The following is a 21078-nucleotide window of genomic DNA, read 5'->3' on the forward strand; positions in this document are numbered from 1 at the left end:
GGGGCAAATAATTGTAGCAGATGCAAAATTACAAATGGTAGTATATAAAAGCAAAATTAATAAATTAAACTTAATATTGGAAAACACTTTGGAAAACCCAAAGAGAGTTCCTAACCATTAAAATAACTGTTGGTGTATAGCTTAATTTGCATATTTTTGCTAACATTAAACAAATTTATAAGAGGAATATATTTAGATGGATACAATATTTGATACTGCAAATAATAATAAAAATATGCTCACTGCATTGTGAGGCACATTTTTTTAAAAGGCATGATGCAAAGGAAGGTATGCAAAGGTGTGTGTGTTCATTGGCTTTAATGATTTAATGCAAGGTGCAACTGTTCCTTGTACTGCGTAGGTAGTAATATGCTACAGAGCGCAGGTAAATTTTCTCTTCTTCAAATATGAAACAGGCTTTGTACAGCATTCATGTTGGTACCAGAATGATTCAGCAAGTTTACAGGCTTAGTTTGAGACTTCAAAGGTTTTGTCCATTGAATCAGTATGGAGAGTGTATTTGAATTCTGAAGAAATGTGATTGCTATAAATCACTCTTTTTTGCAGAGAGGAGGATTAGGTGATACTGAGCCGGTGAAAAGAGCATTTTGCTAGCTGCTTTCAGTATAAAAGGTATTCTAAGGATCTTTATATAATTTACCTGCTTGGCCTAATTCTGATACCACTTGTACCGATCAGAGAATTGTATTGAAATGATAGAAGTTAGGCTGGGGAAAACTAGTGGATCCCTTAGTGTTTCATTCCCCCAAGACACTTTTATCTCTTATTTGGTACGCTGGTCCGTAAGATTCATTGTGTGTTTCAGGCTACTGAATGTTAAATGATGCAAGCAAAAGAAAGAATGTAGACACCTACTCTTTTTCAAGTTAGATTATGTAAAATACCCAGAAGAGACTTAGGTTTCTAAGACTGGTCAGGTGTTCAGGATTTCCTTATTCCTATTTAGGAATCCTAGGCATCCTAGCACAAACTTAGAGCTAAACTTCAAGAATCCAGATAGTCTAAATATTTTATTGATTACATTTTATACACTGAAGTAGAACACAAAGTGTAAGTTACGTTGTGGATTTTTTTTTTTTTTTAATACGCTTGTATCAATACATAGCGCTAACCATTTTAAATTGCAGTCAAATTACCTACTGCTATGGGTCCATTCATGTGAAACTACCTGTAGATAATATATTTTCTTTTGATACCAGTGGCTTTTGTATTAGCTAATATGACAGTAAAATTTCCTTTATGATACTGGTATATTAACGTGTAATTATACAGCCCATGTATAACAGCATGTTGGAGGTCGTCTCTGCTTTTAAGACTTGGCTGGGTTGACAACTCTGCCCATGAACAGAAGGCAACTGGTACGATGTTCATAGATCAAAAACAAAAAGGGGCGGTCGACAATAAAGCGAATCTGAGTAGAAAGAGGCATGAACCCGACATTGGTTGTTGCTCCAGCCTCTGTGCCTTCCTCATTTACAGTTATTGTGCCTTGATGGTTGAACTGTTTAAACAAACAAAAAAGAAATTGAGGATCTTGTAAGTATACTCAAATGATGTGCTCACAGCCTTCCCCCCTCCATGTCCCGCACGTATTCCCTTGTGACAGTCTTGCTGGTAACTCCTATGCGGCAGCAATCCTTTGGTTTTGGTTTGTGAATAAGCCTGCTCCTGACTGACTGCAACACTTTTAGTGCCTTTGACATCTGATTAAACATGTTCCTCATTATATGAATAAACAAGGACATGCAGAGAAACCCACTTCCCTCCTATGTCCTCCAGGAAAGATGAGAAAAAATATTATTTTAGCTTACTGTGAATTATTTTTACTGTGTTGCCATGTTTTCAGGTGACATAGTTTAATCGGAAAGGAAATGAAAAGAGAAGCAAATACCCTGTCAATGGTGACTTTCTCATCTGATACACCAGAGTAGTCGCCTTTTTCATTGAACGGTTCTTCTATTCCCATGGATCTCAGATAACCAATCAAGTTATAACTCTTCTCCAGCTTAAATTTAGGCAGAACCACTTCTCTTGTTCTAGTAAAAATAAAAACAAAAATGAAAAATCATTGAGGAGATACATATTTGCATGACTCCTTTGCTTTACATATCTGTTGTGGTTTGGTTTTTTTGCTGTCTTCAGCAAGTAGGACATAGAAATATACAGGATTGTTTACTGTACTTTTACTTTCAAAACGTGGGCATCATTACTTTTAAGCTGTGTTTTAAAAAATTATTTCCCTTCCCAAAACTGTTAGTTTCTCAATTTAGTATTTCCCTTATGATGATTTACGTTATTTATGTGTATAAGATATATGGCTTTGAGCAGTTCAGTACATGGTTGGATATGCTTGTAATAAATGTTGAACTATCAGATTTTCTGGAGTACTAAATTGGAGATTTGTCACTTACTGTATACAATAGAAATAGGTTGGCTTCTGAATAGCACATCAAATTAGCTCTTTTTATCAAGTGTGAAGATAGATACCACCTAGTCTGTCATCTTGCACAAGAGAGACTCTATACTCTCCCATAATTGTGATGTCCATTGTTGATTACTGAATGTGTGCCTTTACACAACAGATACGTTGAAATGCATAGTGCTGAAATGAACATAGGCTGCTTTCCACATGATCAAGATTATGCTGCACAAATAACTTGTTATTATCATACTCCTGTTTTTCCTCCTCATTGTAAACTTTATCAAAGAACTTTTTCTTTAAATCTGTAACATTAAATACTTAATAGAAAGAATTTTGGAACTCCTTAGAATTTTCCACCTCAATCGTCTTTGATTTCTTGATGGCATTTAAATTTTGAGAGATCACTGGTCCTGATTTTTAATTCACTAAATCCATCTTTTTGGGGTTTTTGTTTAGGTTTAATGTTTTTAATTAAAATATCATATGTTATCTTCTGTGCTCTTTACTTACTCTTGTCAATCTCATCAAGAAAACACAGTAAGACTTTAACAAGATGCACTTTTCGGCAGGTACCTGTTTGTCATGCTCTTCTGCCATTTTTCCACCACTTGAGGTGCTATCTGCTTTTCTAGGGCTTTCATGCCAGAGAGTTTGTGTGGAAGTACAATCAGCATACTGATGTTCCCCACGAATGGGAGCTGGATCACACCACAATCTAGCTCAGGGTCTGCAGCAGCTAGGAAGCTCCCTTTAGTCTGCATCATAGGAACCTTTATTGTTTGCTTCTCATTCAGTCGGAAACTTCTCTTCGTTGTCATTTCCACTGGAAACTTATTCTCCCAAGTTCCTGTTAATACAATGCGGAAGACAGATAAACAAAAAACCCCAAGATCCTTGTTTAATAAAATATTCCCAGAATAACAATTCACATCATGTTTTAATTCATGTGAATTGGGAATTACTGTAGGAGATTGTTGAGCTCAATTAAGCCTGACTAAGGAGACAAGTTTTAAAGTGACTCTAAAATTCCTGCCTTTCTTTCTAACTTAACATTTGTCTGATTTGAATGTTCGGAATTACAAAAGCAAGTAAACACAAACTGGAGATCTGAAAGGGCTTGGTATGTGCGAGGTTTTTTTACAAGGAACCTAGGAATTACAAAGTTTAAACATGCAAAATATTTGTCAGGGTTTGTACCTAGCGAAACAACTTAAGTCCAACTTTCATTATTTCTTCATATGTTGGGCTGATGGGCAGCAGTTTGAGAAGTGATCAGACTGTGATTAATATTCTGAAGGGAGTGGGATATAAAATGGATTATGCTATTCCCAAACAAATTGTCTCACTTAGGAAAAAACAGCATCTGGCTGTTCTTCAGGGAGCAGAATTCACAGGTGTAGGACTCTAGCTAGCTAAAGACACGAAGCTGCTGTGGATTGGGGGAGTTGCGGGAGCACTGTTGTCACCTAAGGAATGGGTGGCATTTATCAGCTCTTCCTAGTAGAAGAGAGGAGCTGGGGAACTTTTTTTCTTTAATTCAGTTTTGCAGATGTGTTTGTCTTGGGATAAAGTGCTGTTCTCCAGCAGGAGGCATGTGGTCTTCTCGGGTCGGCTGAAACCAGTTGGCACTTTACTGATTTTTGTGACTCCCTGTTTTGAATCTTCCCACCAAGATGTCTTTTGCATCCATCTGTGGTGGCAGATGTTGTCTCCACTGATTGACTTATCTCTTGCATTTGTGACTAGAATCTCATAGAAGCAATTTTGGATCTGTCAAAATTTGTCAGTTATCAAAAGCTGCCATGATCTACCATGGCTAAAATAAGCAGCTCCTACTTGATAGGAAGCTCATAAATGATTGTTCAGACTTCTGCAGAATGGAGGGTAGATCTCAGTTAGAGGTAGACTGGACACCTATACAAGATAAAACTTGCTTTTTACCAACATGAATAGTTTCCAATATTTTCTTGATGGTGTTTAATATAAAAGGAGCTTGAGACTTCATGGTGTTTGGCAAGTATCCCATTACTCAGTATCACTTGTACGGAGAATCTCTGTGTACCTGAGAATACTCATAGGTTTCTTAGCTCTGAGGTCTTAACAGAGCTTGTCTGCAACAATACAGACAGTGTAAATACTATAAATGGAAAGATGTGGACAAAAAATTAGCATGTCTAGAAGCACTAGTGGGGAAACTAGGAAACCCAGGAGCAGAACTTTCTTTAAAAAGTTCAGTTCCACTCGAAATAGAATTACCAGAAGACTGTCACTATTGCTGTTTCCCATTCTTTCGTCTTATATAGAATTGATCTTTTTGGTTTTGAGGGTTAGAAATTACAGCCTTCAGCAGACAGCACCAAGGCAATTTAGTCTAACAGGACGCCATGGGGAGAAGAAAAAGCTAAAAGTCTTTTTCGTCTTGATGACCCAAGAGATCCAGTACAGCTGTGTAATTTTTGGTGATGCTTTTGTTATTTTGAGAAAGCACAAGTATTTAATAACTTCAGAGTAAAACAAAAAGGTATTTTAAATTTGACCCAGTTGTGAAAAAATAATATATCTGTTTTGCTTTGCATAATCCTTTTCTTAGGATGGTCTGATGGGCAGTAAAGCTATGTATTTAATATATGATATGATCATCAGAGATCTACTTAAGGATACAAATAAGTCCCTGCTGGATGGTACTTTGGAATAGGGGATTATTTGGATCTTACGCTAATGACTGCTTCAGATCTTTTAAAGAGACAAGTGGCATTATTCAAGGAAGTAATTCCTTGCAAGTGAGTGGGAAAAGGTATGTTTCATAAACTTATAGGAATGGTGTTCCTATATCAAAAGCTGAGAAGGCAGGTGTAAGAGAGCCCTTGAGCATTTGTTTCCTGGAAGCAGGGACATAATTGGAAAAAAGAAACTCCTTTGTAAGTTATGGAAAGGAGTATGTTTTACTTGCAAACATTGTTATCTTTTTGCGCTCATCTGTCTTTCCTTACCAGTGTTTTAAGTCACTTCCATCTGATTTTCATCTTAGTCAGTCATAGCATCATAGAATCATTTAGGTTGGAAAAGGCCTTTAAGATCATCCAGTCCAACCATTAACCTACACTACCAAGTCCACACTAAACCAATCAAGGGTAGACTAGACTAAACCATGTCCCAAAGTGCCACATCTACCCGTTACAGTCAGTAACAGATCTCCTTTTTTACCTTATTTCCTCTTTCATTGGCACTTCCCACCTTTTGCTTGTTTAATACCATTTTAAAAGTTTGTTGAAAAATCTGCCCATATCAGCAGACAGTTCATGCTGAATTAACTGAAGTATTCCCAGTAGTGAATGTGTTTAGTTTTTACTTTAGGAGAATACCGTTTCGATTCTTCTCTTCAGTCCCCTGTATAGGCTTGTTGACAAGGATCATGCTCTGATCGTATAAAAAATACATACTTCAAGCTGAAATTCTATGGTCATCCCTATGAATCCTGAATACTTCAGAAGTATTAGGTGTTTTAACTGAAATCAACCTGTACCATTTCAGTGAATCCAATAACTTGAAGCAGGACTGAATGTGACTAATAAATTGCACATGAAGTAATACCTCACAATCTAAGACTCCTACAAAGTTTATGCTTTCTGAGGCTATTCTGCATTCACATGTTTTTTAGTCTCACTTTTAGATTATAAGATTTTGGATGTAATAAGCATTTGCTGTATTTGTACAATACCCACTAACTTCAGGGCATGACTGGAACATCAGTGTGCTACAGAAACATGCAAAAAATGGGCTAATAATAGAGATGCTTCTTAATGAGGGAGCTGATAGGCTTTTTTGAACTGTAGACTAGATTTAAGTTCAGTCTGAGGTTTCTAACAAAGTATGCAGTGAATTGCAAACTGAGAAAATCCATTGCTAAGATTGAAATAACAGATTCTTACCTTTAAAGTAAAGACAGTTAAGAATCATCATCAGTGTTGTAGGGTTTACATTCACAAGAGCTTCCTTTATTAATCCTTTGGTCAGCTTTGAGATGCGTTCATTGGTTTTAGTTATGAAGTCAGGATCCGAAAAATCAGCTGGTTGCGCATCAGCAAAGTAGTATGTTTTCATATTGTTTCTGAAATCATTCAGAATAGAAAAGTCCTTCTGAATATAAAGGTCATTGACAGACCTCAGTGTGTAACCAAAATTGCGCCTGAATAACCGATGAGTGAGTTTGCGGAAGAGATTATGAACAGTCATGAGCTCATATTTGGTGCTGGCGTTAATGAAGTCTTGAAAGCCAAGAACAGATAACACTTCCTGATGAGTCTGACCCTTCAAACCCAGAGAAATCATAGCCATTGCAGTAGAAATGCCAACAGGAGCCATGAGAATATTATCTGAAGAGTTGGCTTTGTCTGCCACACTGCGGTAAAGGTTGAAGCCAAAGTTTGCATTGAGGATATTGAGGCGCTGGATTCTGGTTTTGCCTTGGAATAGTTCAAGAATATTTCCCTGCCGAATTTCAGAAACTATGTATGGGGCAGCATCAATAATGTCACTGTAGTCATCTTCACCCAGTATCTTGTCAAGATCTAGATAGTCTTCTTCCTCCTCCTCTTCAGGAATCAAGTCATTAGTGATAGTATTTTCTCTGTGGAACTCGGGTGGTAAGTTTGGCATATCATAGGTCCCATTTTCATGTGGCTGTGCATCTTTAACGTTTTCAAAGTGCTCAGTGAAGTCCTTGACTCCACAAAATGTGGAGGTTATGATGAGAGCAAAGGCAAGCAAATGAAATAGGAACTTCATTCTGACAGGTCAAAACCTGGAAGACAACATAACACAGTTGAAAGAGCATAGGGTAATTGAATTTTAGTTATCTATTCCCTAATTTTAGGTCCATGCTGAATTCTGTCACAGCAGAAGGTCCATAGTTACCTTATTTGACAGCATTTTTTTTTTTAGTGGAACAGAGCTTAATTAGATGGATAAATCTGTCCTACTGGTAATCTTGCTTACATAATGCCTCCAGCCTGCCAAAAAATTGGTTGACCTCCTCCCATAGAAGTTGTCATTATTGGCATGTTTTAGCAGTAACAAATTCATTACCTAAAATATGTGGGATTCTTTATTTATAAACCTGTAACACTTAAAATGGGCACTAACTGTTACTAGTGTATGCTAAAAATATGATGTGAAGGTAAGTTTGAAGATTGGAGCTTGGTAGGAGGGAGGGACTAGGCATCCACTACAGGAGCATACCAGAAGGATGAGATGAACTGAAGAATATGAAAAACAGACATCCTGTAGCTACAACAAAAATGGGAGTTTTATGAGAGTGTTTTTGGAAGAACGAGGCTGGAATTTGACGGAATAAAGGAGATCTAGGGATGTAGCAAGAAACCTGTAGAAAGGAGTGTATTACACTAAGTACTGTTAAGTGGGACTGCGCTGTGGGAAACATTAGGCATAAACATACGTCCTGGCCTGCTCATGGTCTTACTCAGGTGTGTTACGACACGTCTGTGCACACGTTTTGCAGCTGTGTGTCCTCGTCTGCTGCTTCTGTGAAGGATTGGCCTGATTCTGCTTTTTATTTAGTTACGTTTCGTATTGGTTTACTTTTGTGTAGCACTGCACAACATGTGCTCTCCATTTTCTTCATCATGTGAAGTCTCTGTAAGTTCCTATACGGAACTTTGTTTCCCTAGTGTTAGTGTTACCCCGATGCTGGATTTCTAACCTCACTTCTTTTGTGCGAGGATATATTTAAGTAGAACCTGCATTTTTATAAAGGGGAACTTAATCTCTTCTTCATCTACTGAGTATTGGACCGTTGCATTTTTTAAATTATTTTTAAAATCAAGAACTATCTTAGATATGTATTATTTGAAGAGAATCCATCAGCCTTACTCAGCTGTCAAACACTGTACCAAGAAGTGGGTCTGAGAGACTTTTCACCATAATACTGGGTTGCAATAATTACAGCAATTTTAAAAAGATATGAAAAAGTGTAATTCCTTCCTGTGACAGTCAAAGAAAGACCAAAATATAAGTGTTCAATAACTCTGTATGAACTGAAACTGTGAAAGGGGTGTTTGAATGCCAGGGTCTTGGATTTTGCTCAGACTTCTTTAGAAAGTTACTTGGTGACTTTTTAAAGTTAATTTCTATTGATAGTACTTTTTTGAGTAAAATGGCAAATACTTGCAATATAATCTAGGACAAAACACTGAATACAGTTAAAACAAAAATCTTACTAATATGTTGATTTAAACGTTTTTTTAAGTTAGAAAATAGTCTAAAGAACTGTTCTGTAGAAGTAAAATACATAGGTATACATACCTGCACATCTGTGAATAAAACCAGTGCTTGAAGGAAAATATTTTCAAACATGTTGTAGCAGGACTGAAGTAACTGAACTAACAGTTTAATTTTCAAAACTCTCCCCCCAAACTAATTAGCTTGAAATCCTAAAACCATTTAAGGTGATTATCCCATATAAAAAATGAATTGTTTTGCAACAGTGAAGGATCCATATAAAGTGCTTTTTAAATGATTTTACACTGTGACTGAAGGACTAGACTCAGTCTTTTTTTTTATTGTTTCTTCATAAATTCATCACCTTTTTTCCCCGCCCCCAGAAGTCAGGCCCTTACAGCTGAGATACTCTGTCCAGTAACCATTGATGAATGTTTTCTGCTTTTGGCAGAGAAGAATTTGCTGTCTCTAGTTCCCAACTTTACATTCTCGTCTTCACCAAAGTTCAGTTATTGCTTAGCTGTACTTACACAGGCAAAACATTCCCCCACTCTGCAATACATACGTCTTTGGTCAGATCTACCTAAAATACAGAAGATGTAAATGAAGCTTACCTTTAAGCCACTGTACAGAAGGGATGTGTTGAATAGCTCGAGTAAGGGGAATGGCAGGGTTTAAATCTGAACTTTGACGCTAGTTTTTTGTGTATCTCCCAAAGTAAACATTCTCTAAACCAAACACTGCTAAACTTACTTCGTCAGCCAAAATCCCTCCCTTGCTTAGTGATCTTTGCTGAATTGTATGTTATTTGTTGAACTACTTTTATGGCTTTGCAGGTACTTGTTCACTTTTGAGGAAGATCTTTGAGCAAAAATTGGTGTGTATGTAAAGTTTCAAAGTCAAGCATGCACATAAACTTGACTGTTAATGACTAGTAAAAGCCATGTTGCTGCTATTTTGTGCCAAATTGGGGGGGGGCATCTTACTGCAGATGTGGTTGAGGCCTCTGTGGTTGTGATGGTCAGGCTTCTTCAGTCAGTGTTCTGTTGGTGCAAACATTTGTGTCGCACAAGCAGCTTTTTACCATAGTGCCATTCACCAGCTTGAACTCAGATTAATTTTACTGTAATACAGGGATTTTTTAATGTGGGGTTTTTTTTAATGAACAATCTGCCTCACGATTTTAAAATATATACAAAGTTGGCTTTATATGAGGTTTCACTGAAATACTGCTGGCTTTTATTTCTCAAGGGAATTATTGTACAGTTAGAGAAAATTCCTTCAAGCTAGATTAGAATCTTAACATTTTCTTAATACAGTTTACAGTAATAATATACAGTCATATTCAATAAAGCTCACAATTTACTGGGCCATTTCTTTCACTTTTTAAACACTGCCTGTGCTTCTGACACTTTAAGGATAACACACTATGAGCTTTGTTACATAAATTTATCTAACATTGCGTATCATGTTGGCTGGGAGTATAAACTGTGCTGCTCCAGTGGTAGCAGCTGTTTGTGCAGAAAGTATCAGAGAATTTTAATAAATGTGTTGAAAATAATGCTCTTTTACTTGCTTGTTTAGATAGTAAATTCTCCAGAACTGATGTCATTGTGTGCGTGGGTGCAAACAATGAAAGATCCCCAATTGGTGCCTCAATGTATTTCCACAAAGCTAATAAACAATAGCAACCAGAAGTATGTTTTGACTAATATTTATTTGGTTTTGAGTTCCTTTGCACTGAAGCAAAGCTGCATGGCATTGTCTTCAACACAGTTTAAAGGACCATGTGGTCTCTTCCTCTCTGCAGTTGATAGTATACTAATATTATGTATTCTCTTCAGAGGTTACTGTATCAGCATGGTATTACTCCTGTGTAAAACAAAGGAAATTGTTACTTCAGACATCTCAAATGTTAGCATTTAAGATATTCTAACCAAGATCTAATTTTCTTCAGTATAACAATATCTATGTAATACTAGTTTTCATAGATGACAAAGAATATTACCTTTGTAAATCATAGTAAAGAAGGTACATGAATTGATCCCACACCATGGAATTAAGTTATTGTAACTCCCATCATTTTCTGATGTTAATTTTTATTTCTTTGGTAGCTCACTAGACGCTTGCCACCCATCAAGGAGGCCAAGCCCAGGTTGCAAAAGCTGTTCCGTGACTTCTGGTTGTATTCAGTGCTGATGGGATTTGCTGTGGAAGGATCAGGTAGCGTAAATTCTAAGACAGCAACATTGCTGCTCGCATATAAACTCTTGATGAATGTAAGTGTAACTGTATGTAAACCACTCACAGTAGGCTGAAGAAAATTTACAGGCATAAAGGCACTACAAAGCAAACAGCTTTACATGACAGTTCTCTGGTAGGATTTCTTTACATCTGTGCTCTGTTTTGCTATGAGATTTAGCGTAGTAAAATTTGTTCTTGTACTTAGGGTATTTTACTAAGCTAATACAGCAGTTAGCCTTAGTTGAGCTTTGATAGCTAAGTTCCTAAAATGGAAGATCAGACACATGGGGTACAATGGTAATCAAGTAGAAACTTCTAATCCAGTGAGGAACTTCACTTGGAATTAGTGAAACATGTTTATTGTGTTTAGAACATGGATCACTTGTGTTGAGTGTTTGTGCTTAAGTGCATGAAAAATTGGCCCTGGGAAGTAGTACAAAGCTTGGTAATGCTAGTTAACTTTGTGAATCTTAATACCATTTTTGTCCCTCACCCCACTTTCCTCTTTATACTCGTGCTTCAGGTCTCTGGCCAGAAGAATGGTATGAAGGTGTATGTGAAATTGCCACCAAGTCTCCATTGCTCACGTTTCCCAGCAAAGAGCCACTTCGATCTGTTCTTCAGTACAATTCTGCCATGAAGAATGATACTGTGACTTCTGTAAGAATTAATTTCTTCCATTATCTCCTTCCATAATGTCCATCAGAGTTAAATGATACAGTAAGCATGATGTATTGAAATAGCACAATACCCATTCAGCCTGCTTCTTATTAGTGAAAAACATCTTTTTGACAGTACTCTTATGACAGCAGTGTATGGAAATGACTTGGGTTTACTTTTATTGAGTGTTAATACAAGTATTTAGGGTGGTAGCTACACTATTTTGATTAGGTGTAGAAACCAAGTCTTTGTGGAGATGGAAGCCTTTTAATAATTTTTCATCCGTTTTGTATCAGACAGGCAAAAATTGCACTGTTTAAAAAAAAAAAAACACAACGAACTTTGGAAGGAAAGAAAGTATTTCAAAGAAATGTTAAATGAGCTTTTTTCCTTTTTATCCTCTGGCTTGGTACTGGTATACTTCTCTCTCCCTAGTGTTTGCAGGACAGGTTTTACCTGAGGACTACTGGTGGTAGCAGTGTAAAGTGGATTGAAGAGTTGCACCTTATGAAATGTCTTTGGGTCCCAAATAATACAGAAATCTGCATTGTGCCTTGATACTTAGTTCTGTGACATCAAAGAATGGCACAACAGACTCTTGAAGTTTCATAAGCTGGACAAGGTTGATGTTGATCAAAACTATATGAATTTAGTGTAGGAATTGTATTTCTTCATTGGTATAACTGCATGGAAACTAGCAGTTATTCCAGCAGGGAGCTTGACTCCAGTATTTAATTCTGTTTAATTCTGTATTTGAAGAATCATGACTTGCTGAGTCAGAGTGTGTTGGTCTTAGTCTGCAGACAGAGGCATCCTGGCATATTGTTTGCAAAGCTTAAGAAGTAAAGAGAGTAATAGCTGAAAGCAAATGTTTTCAGAACACAAAGTAATATAGTACTCCCACTTCAGATAACCTCATGTATTCATCTCTAGGCTGAATTAAATGAATTGCGGAGTACCATAATAAATCTCTTGGATCCTCCTCCAGAAGTGTCAGCGTTGATCAATAAGTTGGACTTTGCCATGTCTACCTATCTCCTTTCTGTTTACCGCCTAGAGTATATGAGGTATATATACTTTTTTCACTGATGAATTTAAAAAAAAAAAAATTAAAAACTGTGTATGTTCAAGTCAGACTTGCCAGACACTAAGATAAATGAGAATTATTAGCTCTATTGAAGATTCTGAGACTGGGAATTCATCTGTGCAAAAATGCCTTTAGAGTAGATAAAAAGGATGGAATAGTATAGTAGGACTTGAAAAATGGGATCTCCTCTGTATAGGAACTAATAGAAGATCGACAAAAGAGTTCTTCAAAAGAATGTCTTGCAAGTGTAATGTATCCTCTGCACAGAGTCTTGTGCTTGCACCTGTTGTGGTTTAGCCCCAGCCAGCAACTAAGCACCACGCAGCTGCTCGCTCGCTCCCCCTACCCCAATGGGATGGGAGAGAGAATTGGAGGAGTAAGAGTGAGAAACACTCCTGGGTTGAGATAAGAACAGTTTAATAATTGAAATAAAGTAAGATAGTAATGATAACAACAACAACAACAACATAATAATAATAATAGTAACAATAATAGTAATAATAATAATAATAATAGTATACAAAGCAAGTGATGCACAATGCAATTGCTCACCACCCACTGACTGATACCCAGACAGTTCCCGAGCAGCGATCACCACTCCCCAGCCAACCCTCCCCAGCTTCTATACTGAGCATGATGTCATATGGTATGGAATAGCCCTTGGTCAGTTTGGATCAACTATTCTGGCTGTGCCCCCTCCCAGTTTCTTGTGCACCTGGCAGAGCATGGGAAGCTGAAAAGTCCTTGACTAGCATAAGCAGCACTTAGCAACAACTAAAACATCAGTGTGTTATCAACATTCTTCTCCTACTAAATCCAAAACACAGCACTATGCCTGCTACTAGGAAGAAAATTAACTCTATCCCAGTCGAAACCAGGACACACCTCTGAAGAGTAGTGTAGACACTTCCCTATTCTACAAGATTAGTGTAGTGTCAGAGCTGAGAAGTTTTTTTGTAGTGTACTTTTTTTTTTCCCTTCAGTAGTGTCTGCTAGGTTGTACTCATCAAACATACTGAATTCAGAGACTATTTATTTTTTTCTTTAAAAGTGTATTTATTATTGCTATTCAAAGAAGTGTGTAGCTGAAAGCTGAGGTGGAGGTCTAGCCATGAGGAAGGCAGGAAGAAAATTCTCCATTGTGTTTTTACTTTGACAATAACTGACAACAGGGACAACCATTTCCAGAAACGTCGTGGCTGTATTTTAGAAACAATTTTCTAATACGTGATATTTCCATCTAATGCAAATTCAACAGATGCAAAGCCTATAGAAACGCCAAAGATTGTACTGTGTTTATATATTTGTGGTGATTGCATAAGTGCATCATCATCATCATCAGGTTTCCCACTCCTGTGTGAAAGTTATTCTCTTGGTGACAAACCAGCATTTTATGATCTGAGCCCTGTTAGTTGAATGTCGAAACAAATAGCAGTATCACATTTACTAGAGACTTAACATTATCATGAAATGAACAATGAGTGTATGTGTGTGGTGTGTACTGTGGCATTAAAGTACATAGATTTGTGTTGAAGATGTTGAAAAGAAAAGAAAAGAAAAGAAAAGAAAGGAAAAGAAAAAACAACCAAACCAAAACAACCTAACCCACAAAATTCTTCTTTTCCTAGGGTGTTGCGTTCAACTGACCAAGATCGCTTCCAAGTTATGTTTTGCTATTTTGAGGATAAAGCAATTCAAAAAGACAAATCTGGTAAGATTACCTGTCTAGGTTATCTTGCAACTTGAGGTACTAGGAAGGTATCTCCAGGCATGCAAAACAAAAACAAATCAAGCAACTATATAACAAAATTAATCATGTTCACTAGATTGCTGTTGCTTTATTCTTGTGAAGAATGCTGGTTTTGTTTTGAAACAGCTTGGTTCAGTGTTGGCTGAGTAAACAAACACTTTTTACCTGTTAAACAAGATTTATAAAGCAAATGTAATTCTGATAATCAAACCTGTCACTTTTCTCAATTCCTCAGGCATGATGCAGTGTGTGATAGCTGTTGCTGATAAGGTGTTTGAAGCTTTCCTGACAATGATGGCTGATAAAGTAAGTTACGTGGAGACTAAAATTTTAAATTTGTATAAATGTTCTCATTTCAGTTTATGAAAATGTGCTTGTCATTTTCCTTAAGAGCTTCATACTTCTCTTTGGCATGCTTTTTAGCCTAAAACTAAGGAGAACGAAGAAGAGCTGGAGAGACATGCTCAGTTCTTGCTGGTGAATTTTAACCACATTCACAAAAGGATCAGGAGAGTTGCAGACAAATACTTATCTGGTCTGGTAGACAAGTGAGTATAGCTTTCATTTTCCTGTTACCTTTTCACACTGACTGCTTAGTGATGACTTATGCAATTGATGGTGACGGTCAAGTGGATTTTTTGGCTGGTACTTCTGCTGAAACATCTCCTTGAAAAATAACATTCAATAGTATTAACCTGTGCTCTGAAACCCCTGCTTAAAATGCCTGTGTCTGCTTAGTATTCCCATGGATGGAGCAAAGCAAAGTGCCCATGAAATAAATGCAAACTCAACTCCTATGAAATAGCTCTGCTTAGCTTGCTCTTAGAGAGCTTTTGACTCTGTATTGAGCTAGGCTGTTGTGAGCCGTGGCAAGCTTTGTGACTTCTGTTGAGTATGAGCTTACCTAGTGATGTATATAGCTAGCTCTTTGAGCAGCTCCATTTCTTGATAAAATAATTTCCTTCCTCAGCTCTCCATGGTTATTGTGTTTCTGAATCCTGACTTGTTCTAGATTTCCTCACTTGCTGTGGAGTGGAACTGTACTGAAGACTATGCTAGATATTCTGCAGACGCTGTCACTGTCTCTTAGTGCAGTAAGTTCCTTTTTTAGTAATGCTATTAGGGAAATAAAATGTAAGTTTCCATTTTTGTTTTTCCTTTTGTAGAACTGATTTTTTTTTTTGCTTTGTTTTGCATTTATTTGATACTTACTTGAGTTCTTAATTTCTCAAGTTTTTGCTTTCATCACTAAGATTGATAAAATCTTAATTTTAAGTTCTGTGAAGTAAGGAGTGCATTTGCACCCCTATTTCTTAGGTAGTAAAACTAGTGCTAGAAGTTGTTGTCAAATGTGGTTCAGGAAGTCAAATTTAGCATCAAGAATAAAACACTGGATTACCAATTCTGGGTTGTAACGGTTGAACTGTCTCATTTGAAATAAAAGTTTGGCGGTATGTTTTTGGTTTTTGGTTTTTTTATGAATTATAGTTGTCAGGTTATATTCCTTCCAGTCTGTGTATGTGTGTCCATATTCCTTGGATTTATTACATACTAGTATTTTTGAAGATGGAAATGCTTTATAGAGTTTTATTTTTGTACAAAATGTTGAGGAGAGGGCATTGGATCTTTAAAATTATTTATACTGAGAACCAAACTGGAATACGAACTGTTTCTTAGAGCTATTCAGATTGACTTTGAGAGCAAATACTAGCAAAAAGTTTTGGTATATCAGATTTCTTGTTTGGGGAGAGTGCTACCTGTAGTGTTCAAGTTAAGTGATGGTGAATTTTATCTTATTTGAGAATTGGTTTTATTTAGGACATTCACAAGGACCAACCATATTATGACATTCCTGATGCTCCATATAGAATAACTGTCCCTGACACACATGAAGCCAGAGAGGTAGGTGGTCCTCCTTGATTTATCAAACAACAAAATAATACCTGATTTTTTTTATGTCTGGGAGATAAATTAGTGAGCTACTCTAAATGGTCCTTCTTTTTAAAAATACTTTTCTAGGTAGGTTTTTTCAAATACAATATGACACTTGGTATTTACATTTTTCTGACTCTTACTGTTTTACTTGACTTGAAGTGTGATAGTTCATTGCTTACCAAGGGTTCGTTTAATTGTTAGAGAAGATTTTAACCTTACCATGTGGCTGCAACCTGTCGTACTCCCTATGTTACTTATTACACAATTAAAACCAGTGCCTCTTGTTAAATGTCCTGTATTTTACTGATTGTATTCTCTAATTCTAGAGTATAGTCAAGGATTTTGCTGCACGCTGTGGGATGATTCTGCAAGAAGCAATGAAATGGGCTCCCTCAGTTACCAAATCTCATCTGCAGGTAATGAGCCTGCTTCTGTGAAAGAATTTGATCTTTGCAGATCTTCAAAATGAGAATCAAATTATGTGATGTTTTTGATTTTTCAGGCTATCCAAGCATCATTTTAAATTTTTCCGTTGGTCTAAGATTTCCTTTATAGCATTCGCAGAGAATAATTAGAATTTTTGATTTGATGTGACTTTTGATGTAGTCCATACCTGTGTATCTTGAAAATAACAGGTTTGTAAACAGTTGATCATCCCCAATTTACTTCAGCAATCAGAATTTGGTATAATAGAATGCTCTGCCTCGCAAAGTTTGTTTTAATGCTGATGGATTAGCTGAAAATACCAGCTGGACTGAAATGTATGATTAGGGTGTAAAACTTGTTTCTCGTTTCCCTCTTTGCAGGGTGGGTTTTTTCTGTCTTTATTGTTCTTTTTTTTTTAAATATGGAGAAACACTGCTAATACATGAGAACACTGTAAACTACAGACTTTAAGTATGGGTGTAGTAAGCACTCACATGTGGCAGAGTTCAGTAGAAAGCTGTCACAAGACCACAAGCAAAGACTACAAAAGATTATGATGTACTAATAAAATAAATAAAATACCTTTTATGTAAACAAAAAGTCTCAGTATAGTAAAATGCAGGTCTCTGTTAATCCTTTGCTGACTAGTTGAAGAGTAGTCCAGGTTAGACTAGTATTCTGTTTAGAGGTGCCCAGCCTAGTGCTGGTAACAGAATTTCTGGGGAGGCTCAAGATCTTGGACACTGCGAATCTACCTGAAGTTTATATTTCTTTCCCTAAAAAAACCTGAAGGAATTCTATCCTTACGTAAAAGGGTAACTAGTCATAGTCCCTTTTTCAAAGGAGTCCAAAGCATTTCCTTTTGTAAGGTTCTTTTTGTGAAAGGTGATTCTTTTTAAAGAACTCAGCCTTCAAGTATATATCTAGATCACTTTATCCTTTTACGAAACAGAACGAGTCTTACTCTATACATATTTAAGAGGACATTCAGAGTTTCTTATTGCCAAGGGAGCAATGCCTAAAAGGGATGAGTAGAGACAGTCTATTTGTTGTCAGGTGTGTGTGTAATTAAGTTTTCTGGTAGTTTGCAATTAATGCAACACTTGCTTATGAGCTGCCTTGTTTTGAAAAACACAGTAGTTTTCCAACAAACACTTTTTTTTGTTTGTGTTTGGGTTTTTTTGTTTTTGTTTTTCCTGTCAGGAGTACCTAAACAAACATCAGAACTGGGTATCAGGTTTGTCCCAGCACACAGGGCTGGCTATGGCTACAGAAAGCGTTTTGCACTTCGCAGGCTACAACAGACAGAACACCACACTGGGCGTGAGTATTGGACAGAATTCTTGTTTGTTTGTTTGTGCAGCTGTATAGCTATCATGTTAATTTTGTAACATTCAGTATAGCCACATAATACAGGTTTTCTAAATCACATTTGTCATAGCACTTAAATATTACTCAGAAGGATACCTTATTTCTTTCCATATCAAATCAAAGTATCTTTCAATCATGTTGTTATGTAAAATACTGAGAAGTAAGATGGTAACAAGCAAGAAAACTATATCTAGTGCTGTTTAAGAGTTTTCTGTAGATGATTTTTAATGATTTGAAAGTAGTATCTTTGTGTAAGGCTGAAATGAGCTGCTTTCTAGAATAGTAACGTAGGTGAGTGTCGGGTGACAACCATTTGCTCTGAGTTTTACATAGGTTCACTCAAAACATGCTTTTGTGTTGAACATTTCATGCAATTATAAGCAATTTTTTATAGTTCATTTTTTCTCATTTGTGGTTGTAACTTCTGATCTCCTGGAGAAACATCCAGTAGAATCTCTTGTATCATCAGCCAGCTTGTTTTCTAGCAGCAGCTCTGAAACTGCCTCCATGCCCAGCTTTAGCAGGATTTCCTTTTGGTTCTCTGTTACCGTAGTCCTTCTAGACAGTGCTAGTCACTAAATGTAAATAGGCTGAAAAACTCCCAGGACTCAGGAGTGCAGTCATGTAGTTCCCTAAAGGGGCTAGGTGAAAAAACTTGATAGAATAAAGACTATGCTGGAAGAACCTAGAAACTTTATAGCTGGAAAAGAAATAGAGAAACAACTTTCTCATTTTCTGTTTGATTGGGGCCCTCCTGCATGTCAACCAAGCGACAAAAGCTCTTTCAGAAAGCTTTCGGATTGCTACCAGTTTGTTCTTCCTCTTGCTTTATTCCCATGGACTGGACATTGCTAATGCAAAGGTGATAGTACACAAATTTTATATCCAAGACATGTAATAAGAATAGTTCTCAGAAGCTTATCCATTGCTGAGCCAAGCTAGCCATTAGCAATACTGAAGTAAAGCATTGCAGGAATGCTGAATTTTTGGTGGTTTTCCTGACCTTGTATTTTAGTATTAAATCCTCAATACAAAAAATTCATTTTGCAGTATAAAGAATCATTCTCTTTTGTTTGTTTTTGAGGTGAAACTTCTGAGTCACAAATTCCTGAATACTTCTGCAAAGGGAAACATGGGTTACTAGTGTACTTTTTAAAGACAGGAATAAAATACTCTCTCTGCATTACTGTCAGTTCAGCAAGCTGTTGCATGGAGAGGGCAGAACCAAGACCACATCTGCTCTTCTGCTTTCTTCCTTACTGTCATGGTTTAACCCCAGTCGGCAGCTAAGCAAGACACAGCCGCTTGCTCACCCTCCCCCTGCCCTGGTAGGATGGGGAGAGAATCGGGGGGAAAAAAAAAGTAAAACCCATGGGTTGAGATAAAGGCAGTTTAATAGGACAGCAGAGGAAGAGACAGTAATAATAATAATTGATAAAAGAATATACAAAACAAGTGATGCACAGTGCAATTGCTCACCACCCGCTGACCGATATCCAGCCAGTCCCCGAGCAGCAATTGCTGCCCCCCAGCCAACCCCCCCCCCCCCCCCCCCAGTTTATATACTGAGCAAGACATCATATGGTATGGAGTAGCCCTTTGGTCAGTTTGGATCAGCTGTCCTGGCTGTGCCCCCTCCCAGCTTCTTGTGCACCTGGCAGAGCATGGGAAGCTGAAAAGTCCTTGACTAGCATAAGCAGTACTTAGCAACAACTAAAACATTAGTGTGTTATCTACATTCTTCTCCTACTAAAACCAGAACACAGCACTATACCAGCTACTAGGAAGAAAATTAACTCTGTCCCAGTCAAAACCAGGACACTTAACTGTTCATGAAAAGGGAGCAGTAGTCCAAGAGATTCTACCCTTTTTCTGCTTTTTTGGTCCTTCAAAAAGCATATACAAATACATATATATTTCAAACTGTATACATGGAATTAATGCACATGTTCCTTATTTCATTTTTATCAGTCCAGGTAGTAGTATACCTAATAGTCCTGATACTATTCTGTTTATTACCATAAAGAAAACTAAACTTAAAACATATGTGAAAGTATAAATAGAAAAAAAGACAAGTGGTTGGATATGAACAGTATAAACATCTGTATGTGGTCTGGTCATAGGCAACCCAGCTAACTGAAAGACCAACTTGTGTAAAGAAGGACTACTCCAACTTCATGGCTTCTCTTAACTTGCGCAACCGCTATGCAGGAGAGGTAAGTACAGGATTTCTCGTGAGTGTGGAGTGTCCACGAGCTCTAGCATGGCTTTTCAGCCATGGCTGGAAAGGCTTTTCCAACCTAAACTATTGTATGGTTCTATGTTATTTTAAGCATGGACTCTAAAGTTGAATTCCTTCAAGATAAAAGGGTATAGTTTTCCTCGGTTATAAAGCAGATCATTTTACTGTTGGTCTTGAGAGGTTCTTAGATTGCAGAAAAAGCTAAAGATTTAGCAAGGTAGTAAAAAAAGATGTCTCCGTGGAGTTCCTTAATCAGCACATGACCGATACCAAACTAGATTCCTAAAAATACTGTTCTGTGCTGAAAAACCCATTATATTTTACAGGTTTCTGGAATGATTCAGTTCTCAAATGCTACAGGACGAACATCTGACCTGAATAAACTGATGGTCAAAGAGCTGAATGATGCTCTTGAATCAGGCCACACTGAATTCTACACCCAGGCCATGTTTAAGTTGACTGCACTGCTAATAAGCAGCAAAGGTAATGAAAAACAAATGGAGTTCTGCTTTCTGGCTGTGACTGCTAAGAGTAATAAACTACAAAAACTATCCATATACAAACCCAGTACGCATCAACTTGAAGCAAAACTGTGTTTTGAGTTTTTTCAATTAGGCTTGTATTGGAGAAAAGCCTTCTTAAACTAGAAACTATTAGGAATTGATTATTACATGCTGTGCACA

General features: G+C 37.1%; 2 protein-coding genes across 4 annotated transcripts in view; one reads left to right on the forward strand and one right to left on the reverse strand.

The window, feature by feature from the left end:
- Nucleotides 1-21078, forward strand: part of PI4KA (phosphatidylinositol 4-kinase alpha) — a 67355-nt gene that overhangs the window by 24642 nt on the left and 21635 nt on the right. For all 3 annotated transcript variants that reach the window (XM_075718997.1, XM_075718998.1, XM_075718999.1), the window contains 12 exons: nt 10795-10903; nt 11448-11584; nt 12518-12651; nt 14300-14382; nt 14657-14727; nt 14845-14969; nt 15434-15515; nt 16240-16323; nt 16683-16772; nt 17986-18105; nt 20277-20369; nt 20722-20878. In XM_075718997.1, the coding sequence (XP_075575112.1) occupies nt 10795-10903; nt 11448-11584; nt 12518-12651; nt 14300-14382; nt 14657-14727; nt 14845-14969; nt 15434-15515; nt 16240-16323; nt 16683-16772; nt 17986-18105; nt 20277-20369; nt 20722-20878 (1285 nt within the window). The remainder of the gene's footprint in view (nt 1-10794; nt 10904-11447; nt 11585-12517; nt 12652-14299; nt 14383-14656; nt 14728-14844; nt 14970-15433; nt 15516-16239; nt 16324-16682; nt 16773-17985; nt 18106-20276; nt 20370-20721; nt 20879-21078) is intronic.
- Nucleotides 1300-7228, reverse strand: SERPIND1 (serpin family D member 1). The gene is made up of 4 exons (XM_009492027.2): nt 6373-7228; nt 3017-3290; nt 1913-2057; nt 1300-1522 (listed from the first exon to the last, which is right to left on the reverse strand). The coding sequence occupies exons 1-4, from the start codon at nt 7226-7228 to the stop codon at nt 1331-1333; spliced, it is 1467 nt and encodes a 488-aa protein (XP_009490302.1). The 3' UTR covers nt 1300-1330.

This window comes from Pelecanus crispus, chromosome 11, assembly GCF_030463565.1.
Source record: "Pelecanus crispus isolate bPelCri1 chromosome 11, bPelCri1.pri, whole genome shotgun sequence".
NCBI classification, from domain to species: Eukaryota; Metazoa; Chordata; class Aves; order Pelecaniformes; family Pelecanidae; genus Pelecanus; species Pelecanus crispus.